The sequence below is a fragment of the Myotis yumanensis genome, unplaced genomic scaffold, assembly GCF_028538775.1.
Source record: "Myotis yumanensis isolate MYYU_CA2020_CCGP unplaced genomic scaffold, mMyoYum1.0.hap1 SCAF_11, whole genome shotgun sequence".
Lineage (NCBI taxonomy): Eukaryota > Metazoa > Chordata > Mammalia > Chiroptera > Vespertilionidae > Myotis > Myotis yumanensis.
This window is the reverse complement of record NW_027223762.1, coordinates 56,825,196-56,839,736: the sequence shown is the minus strand read 5'-3', so window position 1 is coordinate 56,839,736 and position 14,541 is coordinate 56,825,196. Positions and strand designations below refer to the sequence as shown.

General features: G+C 52.4%; 1 protein-coding gene across 4 annotated transcripts in view; it reads left to right on the top strand.

The window, feature by feature from the left end:
* The window catches only part of BCL2L11 (BCL2 like 11), a 44,190-nt gene extending 31,237 nt beyond the window's left edge, over window positions 1-12,953 (top strand). For all 4 annotated transcript variants that reach the window (XM_070429699.1, XM_070429698.1, XM_070429697.1 and 1 more), the window contains one exon: window positions 8,744-12,953. In XM_070429699.1, the coding sequence (XP_070285800.1) occupies window positions 8,744-8,842 (99 nt within the window). In that variant the 3' untranslated portion in view covers window positions 8,843-12,953. The remainder of the gene's footprint in view (window positions 1-8,743) is intronic.
* Window positions 12,954-14,541: the final 1,588 nt, after the last annotated feature.

Below are 14,541 nucleotides of genomic sequence, written 5' to 3'. Positions count from 1 at the left end.
GGTTGTGTCTCCTGTTGCAGATATGTAACCATCTGCTCTCAATGTATTTGGTAAGATAAGTGTCAATCTCATTGCATTCTTTTGCTATAAGTCGGCTGGGATACTGGGGGGAGGAGGAGGGACATGCAGACCATAGGTTATAACCTGATGTTTCTAAAAAGGAGGCTAATATATCCTCCAGGTTTTATAAGTGGCCAGTTCAAACACCGGACTCTGAAACTCAGGGTAGTGACACAGTGACCCCGAGAGCCACAGGTGCCTGCCTTGATGGTGTTACATTAAACACTTCATTGTCTGCAGTCACACTGACGGTTTATCCTTGAATATCGGGGCCAGAAATTTAGGGGAAACGGGGGGCCTTTGGGAAAGTGATGCCTTGAATGTTCACGCTCGCTGCACACGGAAGCCTTTGCCCCTCGGTGAGCGTGCATTTCAGATTCTTGGTGCCTGTATTTGCTTTAACACCGTGACAGTACCTTTTCTGAAGTGTTGGTCTTTGATTGCCACGAGCCTTGCGAAGCCTGACAGGATATTCTCCCGTTTTTCCAGTTAGAGCAATAGAGGAAGTTGTCGCGTAGTTGTCGTGTGTTCAGGCCGCGTCAGGGCAATGGGGCAGCGTATGACATGGAGCTGTGGAGTCTGAATCCTGGAAGCAGGAGTGAGAGAGGCACAGGTGAGCAAGTCCACTGCATGTTCCCTTCCCCTGTGACTCCGCGTGATGCCCCAAGTGACCTCCAGGGCCGGCGACACCCCTCCTCCCCATCTGAGGGCAGCTTCCCCGCGCCACGTCGGCCTGGTTTTGTGACTTGTTCCGAAATCATTTCAGACTTACACAGGAGTCGCAAGAGTGGCACGAAGAGCCCTCTCTGTCTGCTACCTCTGCTCTCCACTGTTACCCTTCCCACACTCGCTCTAACGCGTCCCTCCTAATACCTGTGTACATGTTATTTTCTGAAGGATTTGGGGATACGTTGCAGACATGGTGTCCCTTTACTGTTAAATACTTCTGTGTGTATTTCCTAAGACGAAGGGTATTTTCTTCTGTAACCTCAGTGTAGTCATCAGAATCAGAAGCTAACCGCGTTGCGGTAATGTTGTGTAGTCGGTGGACCTTATCCCCACGTGACCCACTGTCCCAGCCGTGGGCCATGTGTCCTCAGTGCTCAGCGTCAGGAGGCACGTGCCCCGTGCGCCCCGTGCCTCGGACTCTTGTTGAAGGTGGTGCTCCCAGCTGTCGTCAGCACTTTCCTGTGTTGATGGGAGGGACACGTGCACAGGGGGACAGCTCTTCTCTCTCCCCGGGCCCCGGGCGTGTGTTCCTTCATCAACAAGTTCATGGGTCCCAGTGTATTTTTATTTACTTTATTTAATTTCGTTGATTAGAAAAAAATCATCGATATGTTTTCCCACTTATTTGTGTATTCATTGGTTGATTCTTGCATGTGCCCTGGCCAGGGATCGAACCCGCAACCTCGGCGTAGCGGGAAGACTTCCTGACAACTGAGCTACCAGCCGAGGCCGTGGGCCCCTCTTTAATCCAGGGGGTTATGATGTGTTACACTCAGTACTTATTTTGATGCTCCAATTGTCACAGGTTCGGCCAGTGGCAGCCGCCTGGTGTCCTCTCGCCACGTCATTGAACATAAAGTGTCAGGTAGTGGAGGCCCATGGACAGACAACGTGCTGTGGGACTGTAGATGGATGCGTGGCCAAATGACCTGCACCCACACAGTGTCCTGACTCTTACAGCTCCAGGACTCTGCAGGGGGACAGGTGAGCGCGGGGGCTGGCAGTCGTCGTCCCGGACAGACCTCTCCGAGAGGCGAGGGCTCTGTGTGGGGCTCTGTGACGAGGGCGCGTAGCTTGCCGGGAGTGAGCGGTGCAGTGTGGTGGCCTGTGCTTCCGGCAGCCTGCTCCCTGACTCCGCCGCTTCCTCACGGGTGGCACTGGTGCCCTGGGTTCCTGAGTAGCCTCTGCTAGTTTCTTCACCCTGAGAAACTTCGGGAGGGCGGTCCAGGGCCCGGCCTTCCCTGCTGGAGAGGCGTCAGCAAGTGTGGGCGTGGTCACCCCAGGGTGCAGGGTGGCGTGTGCTTGCCCATGTGGATGGGCCAGGCTTGCGGTCTGAGGCTGTTGAGCATGTGCTGGACCCTGCAGACCTGAAATCACATGCTCTTGGGGTAATGAGGCCCATCCTGTAGCCAGCGTGCCCCCAGCCCCCAGTACCAGGGCCTGTCCAGGCTGAGCCGGTCTGTGCTTGGTCCCTGCTGTTGAGCAGTGTCGGGATGTCCTGGTGGTGGACTGCAGGGGACAGCCACACACAGAGCTGTGGCAGACTCTCTGGATGGGCCGGGAGGTGGGTGAAAACCCTTTCATTGCTTGATCATAAGGAACAGTGTGTCTTTTGTTCACAAGGTCTACTTCCTACTTGTGTCCCAGGCGTGTGCGGGCATGAAACAAAGGGACAACCTGCAGGCGGAAGCGCAGCATGAACCAAAGCAAAGAAAAAAGGGGCTCACGCTGTTTTTATAAATGATCTTCTTTACAGATCACATGCAAGGGAGAGGTCTGCACTGAGCCTGCTTGGTACGAGCATAACCTGAACAGACCCCAGGGCTGCGTGTTCTCAGGCGGCATTCTTCTGAGGCCGGCATTAATTGAATGTTGGCGTTTCATAAAATAAACTGCTTTTCATTACTGCCTGAGCTGAGAATAATGAGAAAAATGTGTGTCAGATATTAAACACACGATACAACATACAGCTCCTATAGAATTATATTCCTAAAACTTATGTGATTCTATGAACCAATAAGAGAAAAAAGTAAACTCGCTCGTAGGGTGATGAATTGTCTCACCCTTTGCTCACATGGATTCATAGAGTGACCGCGGTCAGAGCCAGAGCAGTGATGAGTCGGGTAAACCGATTGGCACCTGCTGTTTGTGAGTTTCAGGTTTAGCGAGTGTTTTCCTTGGAGTTGGATGCAGTTGTGTGTTTGGTTTTAAGCATCTTGCACCCCTGCCTTATGCTGTTTCCACACCCCAAAAACAGTGACCAGAGGGCGAAGACCGAGACCCCGCCACAGGCACGCCAACCTGTGGCAGCAGAGCCACCCCTCCTGTGGCTCCCGCTCTGTGTGTCTTTCCGAGACCTGCAGATGGCCTAGATTAGCGGTCGCCAACTCTTTGGACCCCGCAGACCACCGGTTGGCGACCGCTGGCCTAGATGATGGCGACCGTGGGTTGCATGTTTTGTGTGAGAGGTTCCATGACTTGTTGAGGATCAAGTGTGGTCTTGTAGAAAACACAGCTCACGACCAAGGAGGGGCCTCGGGGTCAGACCTTGCAGCACGTCCATGCGTTCACCCATGGGGGCCACTGTTGGGCAGTCCCTTAGGCATGTCGTGGAGGTTGAGCTAGGGCATTTAGGTCTGGAGCTAGAAAGCGCTGTCGCCCTGTCCCAGCATTCTGTCTGCTGCCACTCTGAACTATAACGGCAACGTTTCTCGGTTCTCTGGAGTTCAGAGAGAGATGCCGGTAACTGTTCGCCTGTCTGGGTCTCAGGCTCTGCCTGTCAGACACGTGCCTCGGCCCTGCGGCGGTGCCGTCTGGGTGAGCGCAGTGAAATGAGGTCGAGCACTGGTGCGTGCTAACCGGCTTGGCCGCATCACGCTGGTGACACTTCTGACTGCTCCCTCGGTCTGCCACGTGGGGCACCTGCACACTGCCTCGCCTGCCTTTGCGGGGAACGTGGCCATGAACACGTAACCAGAGCAGATGCAGGTGCCCGGAGGGGGATTCAGAGTGTCTCCCAGGGGTTTTCATCTCCGGAGGAGGAAATGAAGATGTCCCCGAGGTGAGCCTCGGCCCCTGCAGGCGCCCTGCCTCTCCGTCACCCTCGCTAGACCTCCAGCTGAGCCACGCAGAGGTTAGAGCTGTGGTTAGTGTGCAACGTCTCATTAGCATGTTTCTGAGGCTGGGCCTTTCGGAACACTGGCGCCCTCTGGTTGGCCCCCCTCCTGTGACCCTCACAGGTGATGGGAGCACTTCGTTCCAGCCAGCCTGGCCCGGGGCAAGGCCAGTGACTTTGTACTGCAGGTAGACATGCGTGTTGTTGGAGGAAAACCCAGGACATGGCAGGCCCGACTAAGGTGAACTGGAGGAGTGATTCATGGTCCTACAAAAGGCCTTGACTGTGACAGAGTCTTTGAAATAGTGCATCAAAAATAGGAAAGTGGGCCCTAGCCGGTTTGGCTCACTGGATAGAACGGTGGCCTAGGGACTAAGGGGGTCCCAGGTTCGATTCCGGTCAAGGGCATGTACCTTGGTTGTGGGCACATCCCCAGTAGGGGGTGTGCAGGAGGAAGCTGGTCGATGCTTCTCTCTCATCGATGTTTCTGACTCTCTATCCCTCTCCCTCCTTCTCTGTAAAAAATCAATAAAATATATATTTGGAAAAAAACGGCATTCATGCAAATGCCGTTTTGCTGTGACGTTTGACATCGCATCACTGCCCAGTCAGGTCAGCCGGAGCCTCGGGAGTCGGGAGGTGCTCGGGCAAGCTCCCCCCCGCCCCCGGGCTTCCAGTAAGAGCACTGCCTCTGGCATCGGGGCTCCTGGTATTCTACCCACAGCTGTGCGATGCCCCTGTTGCCTGGGTACAAGTGGAAAGTGAACCTGGTCTTTGGATTGCTTTGCAGCAGCATTGGCCCGCCAGCTGAGAACGGCAGTGGATGGTGGAGCCACATAAAATCTAAGCTGAGCTGCTCTGTGACTGGTCCTTGGTCTCACGGTGGGCAGGGGTCCTGTCCTGCAGCCTCTCTCATTTGCTTGCCATTTAAAATACTGTTTCGACGGATTGGTTATGAATGGGCAGAGGGATGGTGGTCTTCCCTGGGTACCGCTGGCCGCTCTCTATCCCCACCCCCCCACCTTGTCACCTCTGGTTACAGCGACCCTCGGCACCATCCCACAGATGCCGGGCCAGCCCTGGGGATGCCAGTGCCATCCTGGGGGACCCTGCATCCTCCCTTGCCTGACCCGGGGCAGTTCCCTCTCTGTCAGAGTCCTCTCTGGTCTCACAGCCCAGAATTCACTCTCCCGTAAAGTTCAGGACCTCTTGGGCATTCCGTGTTGAAATCTTGAAAGAAAGTTGTTGAGCGAGTTAAAAAATGGCTTGGCGCGATGCTGAGCGTGGGTGTGTGGCACTCACGCGGTCGTTGGCCCTGCCGTTGTGGCGCGGATTGGTGGGCTGGTGCCCGCAGTGCGCTCCAGGTGCAGCTGCGTCATGGCTTCCTGATTCTCACATGGAGCTCGGTCTCTCCCCAACACTGGCTCAGGGTTGTTGTGAAGACTGAAGGGAGGCGTGTGGCACGCTGTTTAGTTCAGGGATGGCAGTGGGTGAGTCTCCTTGTCTCCAAGCTGGGGGCCTGGGGTGTCGGGCGGCTTTTCCGGGCTGGCTCCTCCCTCTCTGCAGGAGAGGAAGGCTGCCCTGCCGGGTAGGTGGGCAGTGGTCAGCCTCCTCCAGGTCCCAGGCGGGCTGGGACGAGGCCCCTCGTGTCCACCCGCCTGCTTCTCTGGTTTGGGATGAGAGCCTGTTTTGCTGTGATTGTTTTGGCATTAAAGTGTAATTAAATTCCCTAGTGTAACCTGGGACATGTTACTCAGGCTGGAAGTTGTAAACGGTCCTCGGGGGTGGGTGACGCTGTGTCGGCATCCTCTGTGCTCTAGGCTGCTGCACACGGGGGTCTCGGGGCTGTGCAGCACCCCAGCTCTGCCCTGCACGTGGGCCGGGCATCTTCCTCCCGCTGGCTGCTCCCAGCCCTCGGGAGTCCTCAGGGAGCCTGCTCTACCTGCTGCCCAGGTGAGCCAGTGTCTCCAGGGCCACCTGGGCCTCGCCTGTCCCCAGGAAGCTTAGAGCCCATGAATCCTCCATCCTCCTGTTTTATTTCTCAGGGACTGTCATTGGAGCGGACACCCTGGAGTCTGGCATTGGTTTCTGTCGTGGTTTATTGTGAGAAACCAGATGCTCATGCGATTTGACTGGACTGTTTGCTCCCTCCCCGGTGCAGGGCCGTTGGACCTCCTGCCGTTACTCACGCTGGTCTCCTGGAATGTCCTCCTTTCCTTCCTGAGACCCTTCCTCCTTCGGGACTCGCGTGGGGGTGGGCCTGGGCCTTCCTGCCCGGCCCTCCTTCCTTCTCTGCCCTCACGTGTGGCCCTTGTCGTAGGATCCTGTTCAGCTGTTTGGCTCTGTCCCTCACCAGGGTGAGCTCCGTAGGTGCTCACGTTGCATCTCTTTTGACGGAAGGAGCCTCCGTGTCTTGGCTCTGTTCTGCTGCCCACTGGGAAGCCGGCCTGTATTTCTCTGGAATGTTAGATCAGGGGTCCTCAAACTACGGCCCTCGGGCCACATGCAAATACAAATATTGTATTTGTTCCCGTTGTGCTTTTTTACTTCAAAATAAGATATGTGCAGTGTGCATACGAATTTGTTCATAGTTGTTTTTTAAACTATAGTCCGGCCCTCCAACGGTCTGAAGGACAGTGAACTGGCCCCCTGTTTAAAAAGTTTGAGGACCCCTGTATTAGGTGGTTTTCTGTCCTCGAGGTGGGGACCTGTACACTTCCTCCTGGTCCCAGAGGTGGGCCAGCGGCCGTCCTCACAGAGGGCAGCACCACAGGGGCCCTCAGATGGGCTGTATGTGGCTGTGCTGCACTTGGTGCTGGTGCCGTGGGACTGCCCATCAGGCGCAGGGAGTGTAGGCAGGGGCCTCAAAGTTGGAGCCCAGGGTCCCGCCTTCCCTCCCTCTCGCACAGGCCTGGGCTGCTGGAGCCCCCACCCTGCAGGGAAGAGGGCAGATGGTCAGGAGTGGGTTCCTGGAGCGAGACACAAAATTGACGTTGATGGAGTCCCTGCAGACACATGGGCTGGCCATAAAGTTAGTTTCTTCAAATACAGTTCCTGATCTAGACCATGGAGATGAATTCCCCTACAGGGATGGGCCATGCGCTCAGGTACCTGTGAGCGTGTGTGAGTAACAAGAAACTGTGATACACAAATAGTTTGTATCTAAAGTATTTTTATGATTTAGAATAAAACCATGTTACACGACTCTAACCTAACGGGTGCTGTGTTTCACGTAGAGTGTGAAGGACCAGGAGTGAGAGGCTGTGGGAGTCAACTCAGGCTGTTGTGCTAAAGGGGACCACACATGGGGCTTAAACAATGGAAATGTGTTTCTTCACAGTCCTGGAGGCCAGCAGTCTGCGGGCTCGTGCTGGCTGGGCCACAGGGTCTGCATGACGCTGATGGCCGGGCCCTGGCTGGACGTCCTCACCCAGCTGTGGCTCTCGGGCCACCCGTGCAGGTGTTGGAGGGCAGTGAGCCTGCGGAAGCAGGGTGCCCGTCCGGCTGCTTTGGAGGTCGGGGCTGGACCCTTGGAGCCGGCAGCAGCTCCCGTGGCTGTGCCAGCTGTCGGGGGTTTTCTGGGCTGGCACAGCCCTTGGAATCAGTGGTAATAGCTTCCTCTGTTGAATATTGTCCAAAAGCAATTGTTCGCTGGCTTAAAAGCGTGTGCCGTGTTGTCACGCGTGCTGTCTGAGAGGGCAGGCGGTCTGGCTCCCTGCTGAGATGTTGTAGTAACTTCTCATCTGTGGGGGGGGGGGGGGGGGGGGAGCAGGTGTTCCGTTCCTTTTGCCACAAATCCCCGCACCAACCCCTCCCAGCACATCTTTGAATCCCCTTCGTGTCCTTCCCATCTGAGATCAAAGCAGAGCTCTAAACGTGGGCAGACCTCTCGTGGTGTGACTTTTCCTTCTCCATGTCCCCTGCTGTACTGGCAAGGGGGGTGGGGGGGGGGGTCTCAGACACTGCGGCTCTGGAATATGAAATTGGTTAAGTCTGTCCCCGTGCGACCGGCCCCCTGGTTGGTGTCATTTTCACCCCATTCTCTGGTTCTGCTGAGGCTGCGTTGGCACCTGGCTGCCATGAGATTTCCCATCTCGAAGTGCTTGCTGAACCCGGCACTGCACACCCTTTCTTCATTTTAGTAAGTCGTGGTTTTATTTTGAATAAGCCTCTTTCAACCTACTAATATTAGTCTGAACTAAAACCTCCCCCAAATTCTTCTCACACAGAAGAAGCCAAGTGATTTTGAAAGTTAAATCAAAACAAAGCCACCTGGTGTGTGACAGATAAAATCGGACTGTGGTTTGGGAGCCTGCGGGACTCGCCGGACGACCGGCTTCCTCGTCTGCTCTGGAAGGAGTTGGGAAGTGCCTCGCTCGGCCTTACCGCCGTCCTGCTCGGGCCACAGGTGCTCGGGGGCTTGTGGCAACAGTCGCGAAGGGGACTGCCCGGCAGCTGCTGTCGGAACGGCGTGGGGTCTGAGACCGGGCCCTCTTGGCGGACACCAGCTCCGGGGGTCCCGGGCGCAGCGGCTCTCCGGCCCCGGGCGGTGCTCCCTCCCAGCAGCCAGTGCGGGTATCACCTGTGACAGGAACATGTGGTCTTCAGAGGGGCTCCCGGAGATGCCAGGATTCGCTCTGCTTTTCCAAACAGTCTTTTGGTTGCTTTATTTTTCTTCGAAAAAGACCCTTCGGTGTGCCTGCTCTTTGTGGAGGTGCACCTCCTGCAGGGGGTGGGGAGGCCTCCCTTCGCCGGCCCCAGGGAAAAGGGCTGCTGGGACGGGGCTGGTTCAGATCCGTGAAACTGAGAAAGTAAGCAGCTTTCCTTTTGTTGTTCCAGGACTTTCTGAATGTTTACCAGGAAGCAGAAGGCCACCCCCAGATGGTGGTCTTACGACTGTTGCGTTACATCCTCCGTCTGCTGTGGAGGATGCTGTGACGACGGGTTCCCGTGGAGCCGAGATGTGTGCAGACATTTCACTTGTTCAAGCGGACAAGCCCAGCGTCACGGCCCCCGGGCGCCATTGCTTTGCGGCCAGTGGCGGTCCCAGAGCGGCCGGTGTGGCCTGACCCCTGGAGCTGCGTGCGGACTTGACCTTATCGGTTCCTCGCCATGTGGCAGAGGCTCTAGTGTAGTGTTTGTTATGAATGTAAATGAGAGCGTATTTTCCTTTTAAAAATGTTACTAATCATGGTTCTTTGGAGCAGGATTTTAGGCAAGAATGGTGTCAGAACAGGTTTTTTTAAAAAGGAAGTGGAAATTTTTAACCAACTCATAAATGAATTTTTACTAAAAATTTAAGAACCTATTATGGAAACTCTCATGTGGAAACTGAGCCAGCTGGTTTCTAAAGCTGCCTTAGTTTATTTTTACAGGCTACTGTACAGGACTTTGGAACATGAGAGGTGTGTATGATATGGCCCCTCCCTCCCTGCCGTTGCCTCTCTCGCCTTCTTTTAATCATGATTACCAAAAAATTCTTAGGAGATGCAACTGATACAAGGGGTAAAGGGTCTTTTGTCAGCCTGTGTTGGTATGCCACTGCCACTGTGTAAATATTGACTTACCTCCTTAAATGTAATTGCGTCCGTGGCAAAAGTGCAGCTTGTCTGTGTGGCTCGTCTTCTCCTGTGATGCTCCTCTCTCTGTCCTGGGTGCTCATGCACACATTTGGTCCAGTGCGTCTTCACGATTCAAGTGTAACTGGGTCAGAATGTGACTTGGAATCTGCCTGTGTTGCCCACAGCTCAGCCAGTCTTTGGGGAGGGAGCTCACCGGGAAGTGCTCGGTACTGGTTTCCACGTGGGTTGGTGGGCTGGCGTTGAAGTACAAGTGTCCTGAAGAGAGATAGTGGTGACAGCGCAGACACAGTATCGGGGCCGTTGGCACTGTTGACTTTTCCGGTTGCAGGCTTTCCCTCAGCACAGGGGGCACTCAGCATGAGGCCCCAGGGGGCTGGCAGGCCCACCTGCAGCTGAATTTGGCTGCAGGAGTCCAAGCTGCAGTCCTCGTGGGAATTGGCACAGGCTGTGTGGTGGGCAGGGCTTCGGATGGCTGTTTCCTGGGCATCCTGGCTTTCCATCCACTTCCGAGTTGATCTGGCCTCTGATGCCCACCACTGGGTTCCCGCTCTTCAATACCCACTTTGAAATAAACAGGCTTCATTCGCTCTGAGCAGCGCCATGGAAACTCATGAGGCACACGTCCGCAGCGGTCCCTTCTGACAGCTGGGCTTCGTCGGGCCGCCTCTGTGCATCCACTGCTTCCTCCACCCCCACCTGGGAGGACTGCAGTGAGGGCACCCACGGGTGACCAGTCATTTCAAAGGCTGTTAAACAACGGGGAGACCCGAGAGGGACCGGTTAGAGAGCAGGGAAGGACGGTGCCGATCATTCTGTGAACCCACAACTCCCGACAGTTTTTGAAACCTCAGATCATGAAACAGTTTTTTAAGAGAAATAACATGATTTTTCAAATGAGTCAGCAGTGCCAACAACTATTGCATTTCCTTTTGGCCCACCAAGGGCCAGCGTTTTCACATTGTTAAATTGCAAGGAGAAATTCATGTGTCTCTTCATAGTTTTATATAAATATATATGTATACATATATGTATATACGTGTGTGTATATATATTTTGCATATACGCTTTCTTTAGGTAGAAATATTCGATCTCAGATATTTTTCCTTTTTTAAAATTTCTTTTTCCCCCAAATCCTTTCTTGGGGTCTTGAATATTTTTAAAACTGTTGAGGCTGAGCTTGTGTTCTTGGTAGGTCTGGAACCCCCTTGCTGGGGCACCAAGGCCACACCGCTGGAGGTGGTGGTAACGCTGCGGCCGTGGGCCTGCTGGACACACACACACCAAAGATGTTTCTGGTTCTGGGCCCATCCGCCCCCAGGATCTCCGTACTCATGTGCCGGTCCCTCTGACTGGAGCACTTTACCCTGTTTCTGGGAGCGCAGGATGCAGCCCGGGCCGCGGGCTCCCTCGCTGCGTGCGCTCCTTTACCTCTGGCTTGGCAGCTGGCCGTGGCCACGCGTGTGAGGAAGTGATTCTTGGACGTGTAGAAGTATTAAGAACAGGATGTTGCACCAGGACATGAGAGGTGACTGGGTGTCTCTGTACTGTATGTATCTGTGTATCAAAATGCTTCCTGCAGAAAGTATACCTGCGATGGTATGCCTTTTACTTTTTCTTTTCTGTTTTGTTTCTTTGTAGAAAAAATAACGAGCTCCCTTTCTGAAAATTTATGAGATGCGGGTTTTGTGCCTTGACCACCTCTTCTCATGCAAGATTAGTAGGACGCGTCCTGTGACGATCACAGAAATCAATAAATGCCCCCCAGTCGCTCCCCAGCGATTCTTGCAGTTACCCGTAGTCCGGCCTAAAAATGAGTTTATGAAGAATTTGTTTTTAGTTGTGGAGAAACCAGGTAAAAATTCCTTCTGGTTTAAAAAAAAAATGTACTCAGTCGAACCTTCTCCTGTTTCCCCTTCTTAATATTGTACATACTTTGACTATTTATTAGATTAGATATTTTACTTACCAACTGAGCCAAATGTCTGTGTGCAATTGTCTCCTTTACCTTTCTTGTAAAATTTTGTACAGCATAAATGAGCAAAAAAAAAAAAAAAAAAAAAAAATCACTGTTTTTTACTAAACTTTTTCAGAATTAAGGATTGTAAATATTGTAGATTCTTTTTCTGTGTAATGTGTCCTACTGGTTCATAGTGCTGTAACTTGTAGACATAATGTATATTTATTTTCTGCTTATTTAATGTCTTAAGTTCTATAAAGTGTTGACCTCTGACACTCCCTTCCCTCCTCCTCCCCCCCCCCCCCCCCCCCCCCAACCATCCCATTATTTGCTTTAACTCTGAGGTGGCGACTGGTCAGCTCCCTGCCGGACACATGGTCTTCCTAGGGTGGCTCTCCAGCTTTGGTTCCTGGTATATGGTCAAATGGGTTTACATGCTTGGTCTTTGCTGTCCTTTGATAAAGCTCATGTTTAGACACCAATGAAAGACCATAAATCGGGCACGTTTCAAAATTCTTCGGGAAATACCCAGTGACTTTCTATTGGTTCCAAAACAGCTAGCTTCTCATGGAAGCAAATTCTATTAGCTTCCAGGATTTGTCTTCCAAAAAAAAAAAAAAGTGTTATCGGTAGTTGGGACAGATAGATGCATTGAAAATGTATACCCGACAACTCAGTATTCAGAGGGCAGGGGGTGGGTGGGAGAGGTTCCTGCTTCCAGACCAACCAGAGGACCTACCTGCTCGTGCCACTCACCCCCTGTTGGCAACCGGTGAGCTGCCCGCCTCCCCCTGCTGCATGGCCTCCGGTGCTTCGAGGTGTGGACTGAATTGTCCTCAGGAGCTAATTGTACAGGCTCCTGGCCCGGAACTTTGGTCCCTCATTGGGTTGGCCTGCTTCCTTAGGTTCATGTCCTGCTTCAGGAGAGGTTGGGGGCCCCATCAGGATGGGTATTAAGATGTGGGAGCTTAAGAGAGACTTTCCTCCTGGTTTGGTGTAGATGGTCTGTCATCCCTGCTGATTTAGCCTGGTGCCTGTGTGTGTTCACTTTGCACATGCGTGTGTGCAGGGATGTGTTCACACATGAGGCTAAACCAGCTGGGGTAGCTTCTACTCCAAACAGTGCGGCATGCAAGAGCATTTTCAAGCTCCCAGCGAAGTAACTTGACTACTTGTATTGGGCAGTTCCAGACTTCTGAAGCTCTCCGAGGCCTATGTCCAGGTCCCATGACCACTCGTCACTGTGTTGGAACTCATCAGGTACTCCTGTACAAGAGCACTGATCTGTGTGGATACTGATTCATCACTAATGTGTTCCTAGGACCCAGCATATTGTAGCATTCGTATTGCAATTTCCCTGGCTCACTTTGGTTTGCACTGATGAATTTTGACAGGGTAATTGCCACTTTATTGTGCAATACTGCTGTAAATAACTGCAGATTTTTTTTTAAGAAACTCAATCTTTTTATGTTCTTACTGAATTTTATATAAATAAAACTTTTCAACTGGTTTTGGTAAACTGTTTGATTCGTTTCACAAGACGGTGGTGGAACAGCTGGAGTTACATGTGAATGTGTACACGCCCACACCCACCCTTTGCCAGCCACAGAGTGTATCACCTGCCTGTGGGTTTTGCGAGTTCTTGGTTGGAGACGATCCTGCATATTATATTTGAAAGCAAGCCACTCTAGAGGTTTGAAGTGGCTGGCGAGACAATGCAGTGTCTACTCACGTGTTCAGGTATGACTCAGCACCTGGTAGAGGGGGTATTGGGAGCCAGCTCCGAACCATGTTAATGAGCGATGATGGCAGAGACCCTGCCATCTCACCCCTGCTCAAAGCTGGAAGAAAACCCAAAAGCTGGAATCCGGGAGAAAGGGCTTGTCTGCAGCACCTGCCCAGGCCCCAGAGAACGGCCAAAGAGGGCCCCGTGAACTGACCTTGCCGCTTATAAAGGGCCCATTGAGTGTCCGGTCTGCGCTGGGCATTGCGGGTAAGCTAGTTGGTGGATGCAGAAATTAAAGGCTGATTTGGGGATATAACCTACAAAATCCTATAATTGCATAACTTGCCACTTGTACTCTGAAGTAAGTGCTGGGAAGGTTAGAGACAGTGGCTGAGCTTTAATGCACGAATCTGGCCTTGTAATTAGATATGCATGTGCGTATGTGTGCATTTATCATCTCAAGTCAAGTTGTTCTGGCTCCTCTCCAGGGCAGGAGAGTGAATTTTTCCAGACTTTTCTCTGCAGGCCGTGTGTGTGTGTACACACGCCCGTGTGCACACGCATGTGTATTGTACAGAGGTTTCTATTTTCAACTGGGTTTCTCATTTTTCCTATTGAGAGTCAGCTCTATATATTCTGGGTAAAACCTCACGTTGGAAGTATGTCCCCTGAAGTCGGTTGCTTACCTTTTTTCTCCAACATGATGATGATTTGCAAACATACAGAAAAGTTGGAGGAATTTTAGCGCCACGCACCATTGACTAGCCTCCCAGCCACATTTCATTACACCTGCCGTATCACATATCCACCTACCCATCAATCCACGTACATGGTGATGTATTTCAAAGTAAATTGTAGTCATTAGCATCCTTCCTCTAAATACATATAGTTTAGAGTTGGTTTTTCTTTTTTTTAGATGAAATTTACATACAATAAAGCATCTGAATCTTAAGTGTGCACTTGCTCAGTTTTCACCAAGGGCACAGCTATCACCCAGCCCCGATTCTCGGTACTCCCAGGGCTCCCCCCTGCTCCTTACCCCGCACAGCCCCAGAGGCGGCCTCTATTATGATATTTTCCCGCCATAGATTTGCTTCCATGGGTCACTTGAATTGGGATCATGTATGTGGTCTGTGTCTGGTATCTTTCTTGTTCAGCATCATGTTTTTGAGAACCCCATTACAATGATCAATATTTTCCTTTTTATTGCTGAATAGTATTCTCTGCACTGTCATGAATGAGCACTGAGCTGTGCCACTTTGGGGCTACGATGAACACGGTTGCCCTGTGGAGTCTCATACGTGTCTTTTGACACGTGAACATGTTTTATTTCGCTGCGTGTCTTCTAACTGCTGTCGTGCACTTGATGTGG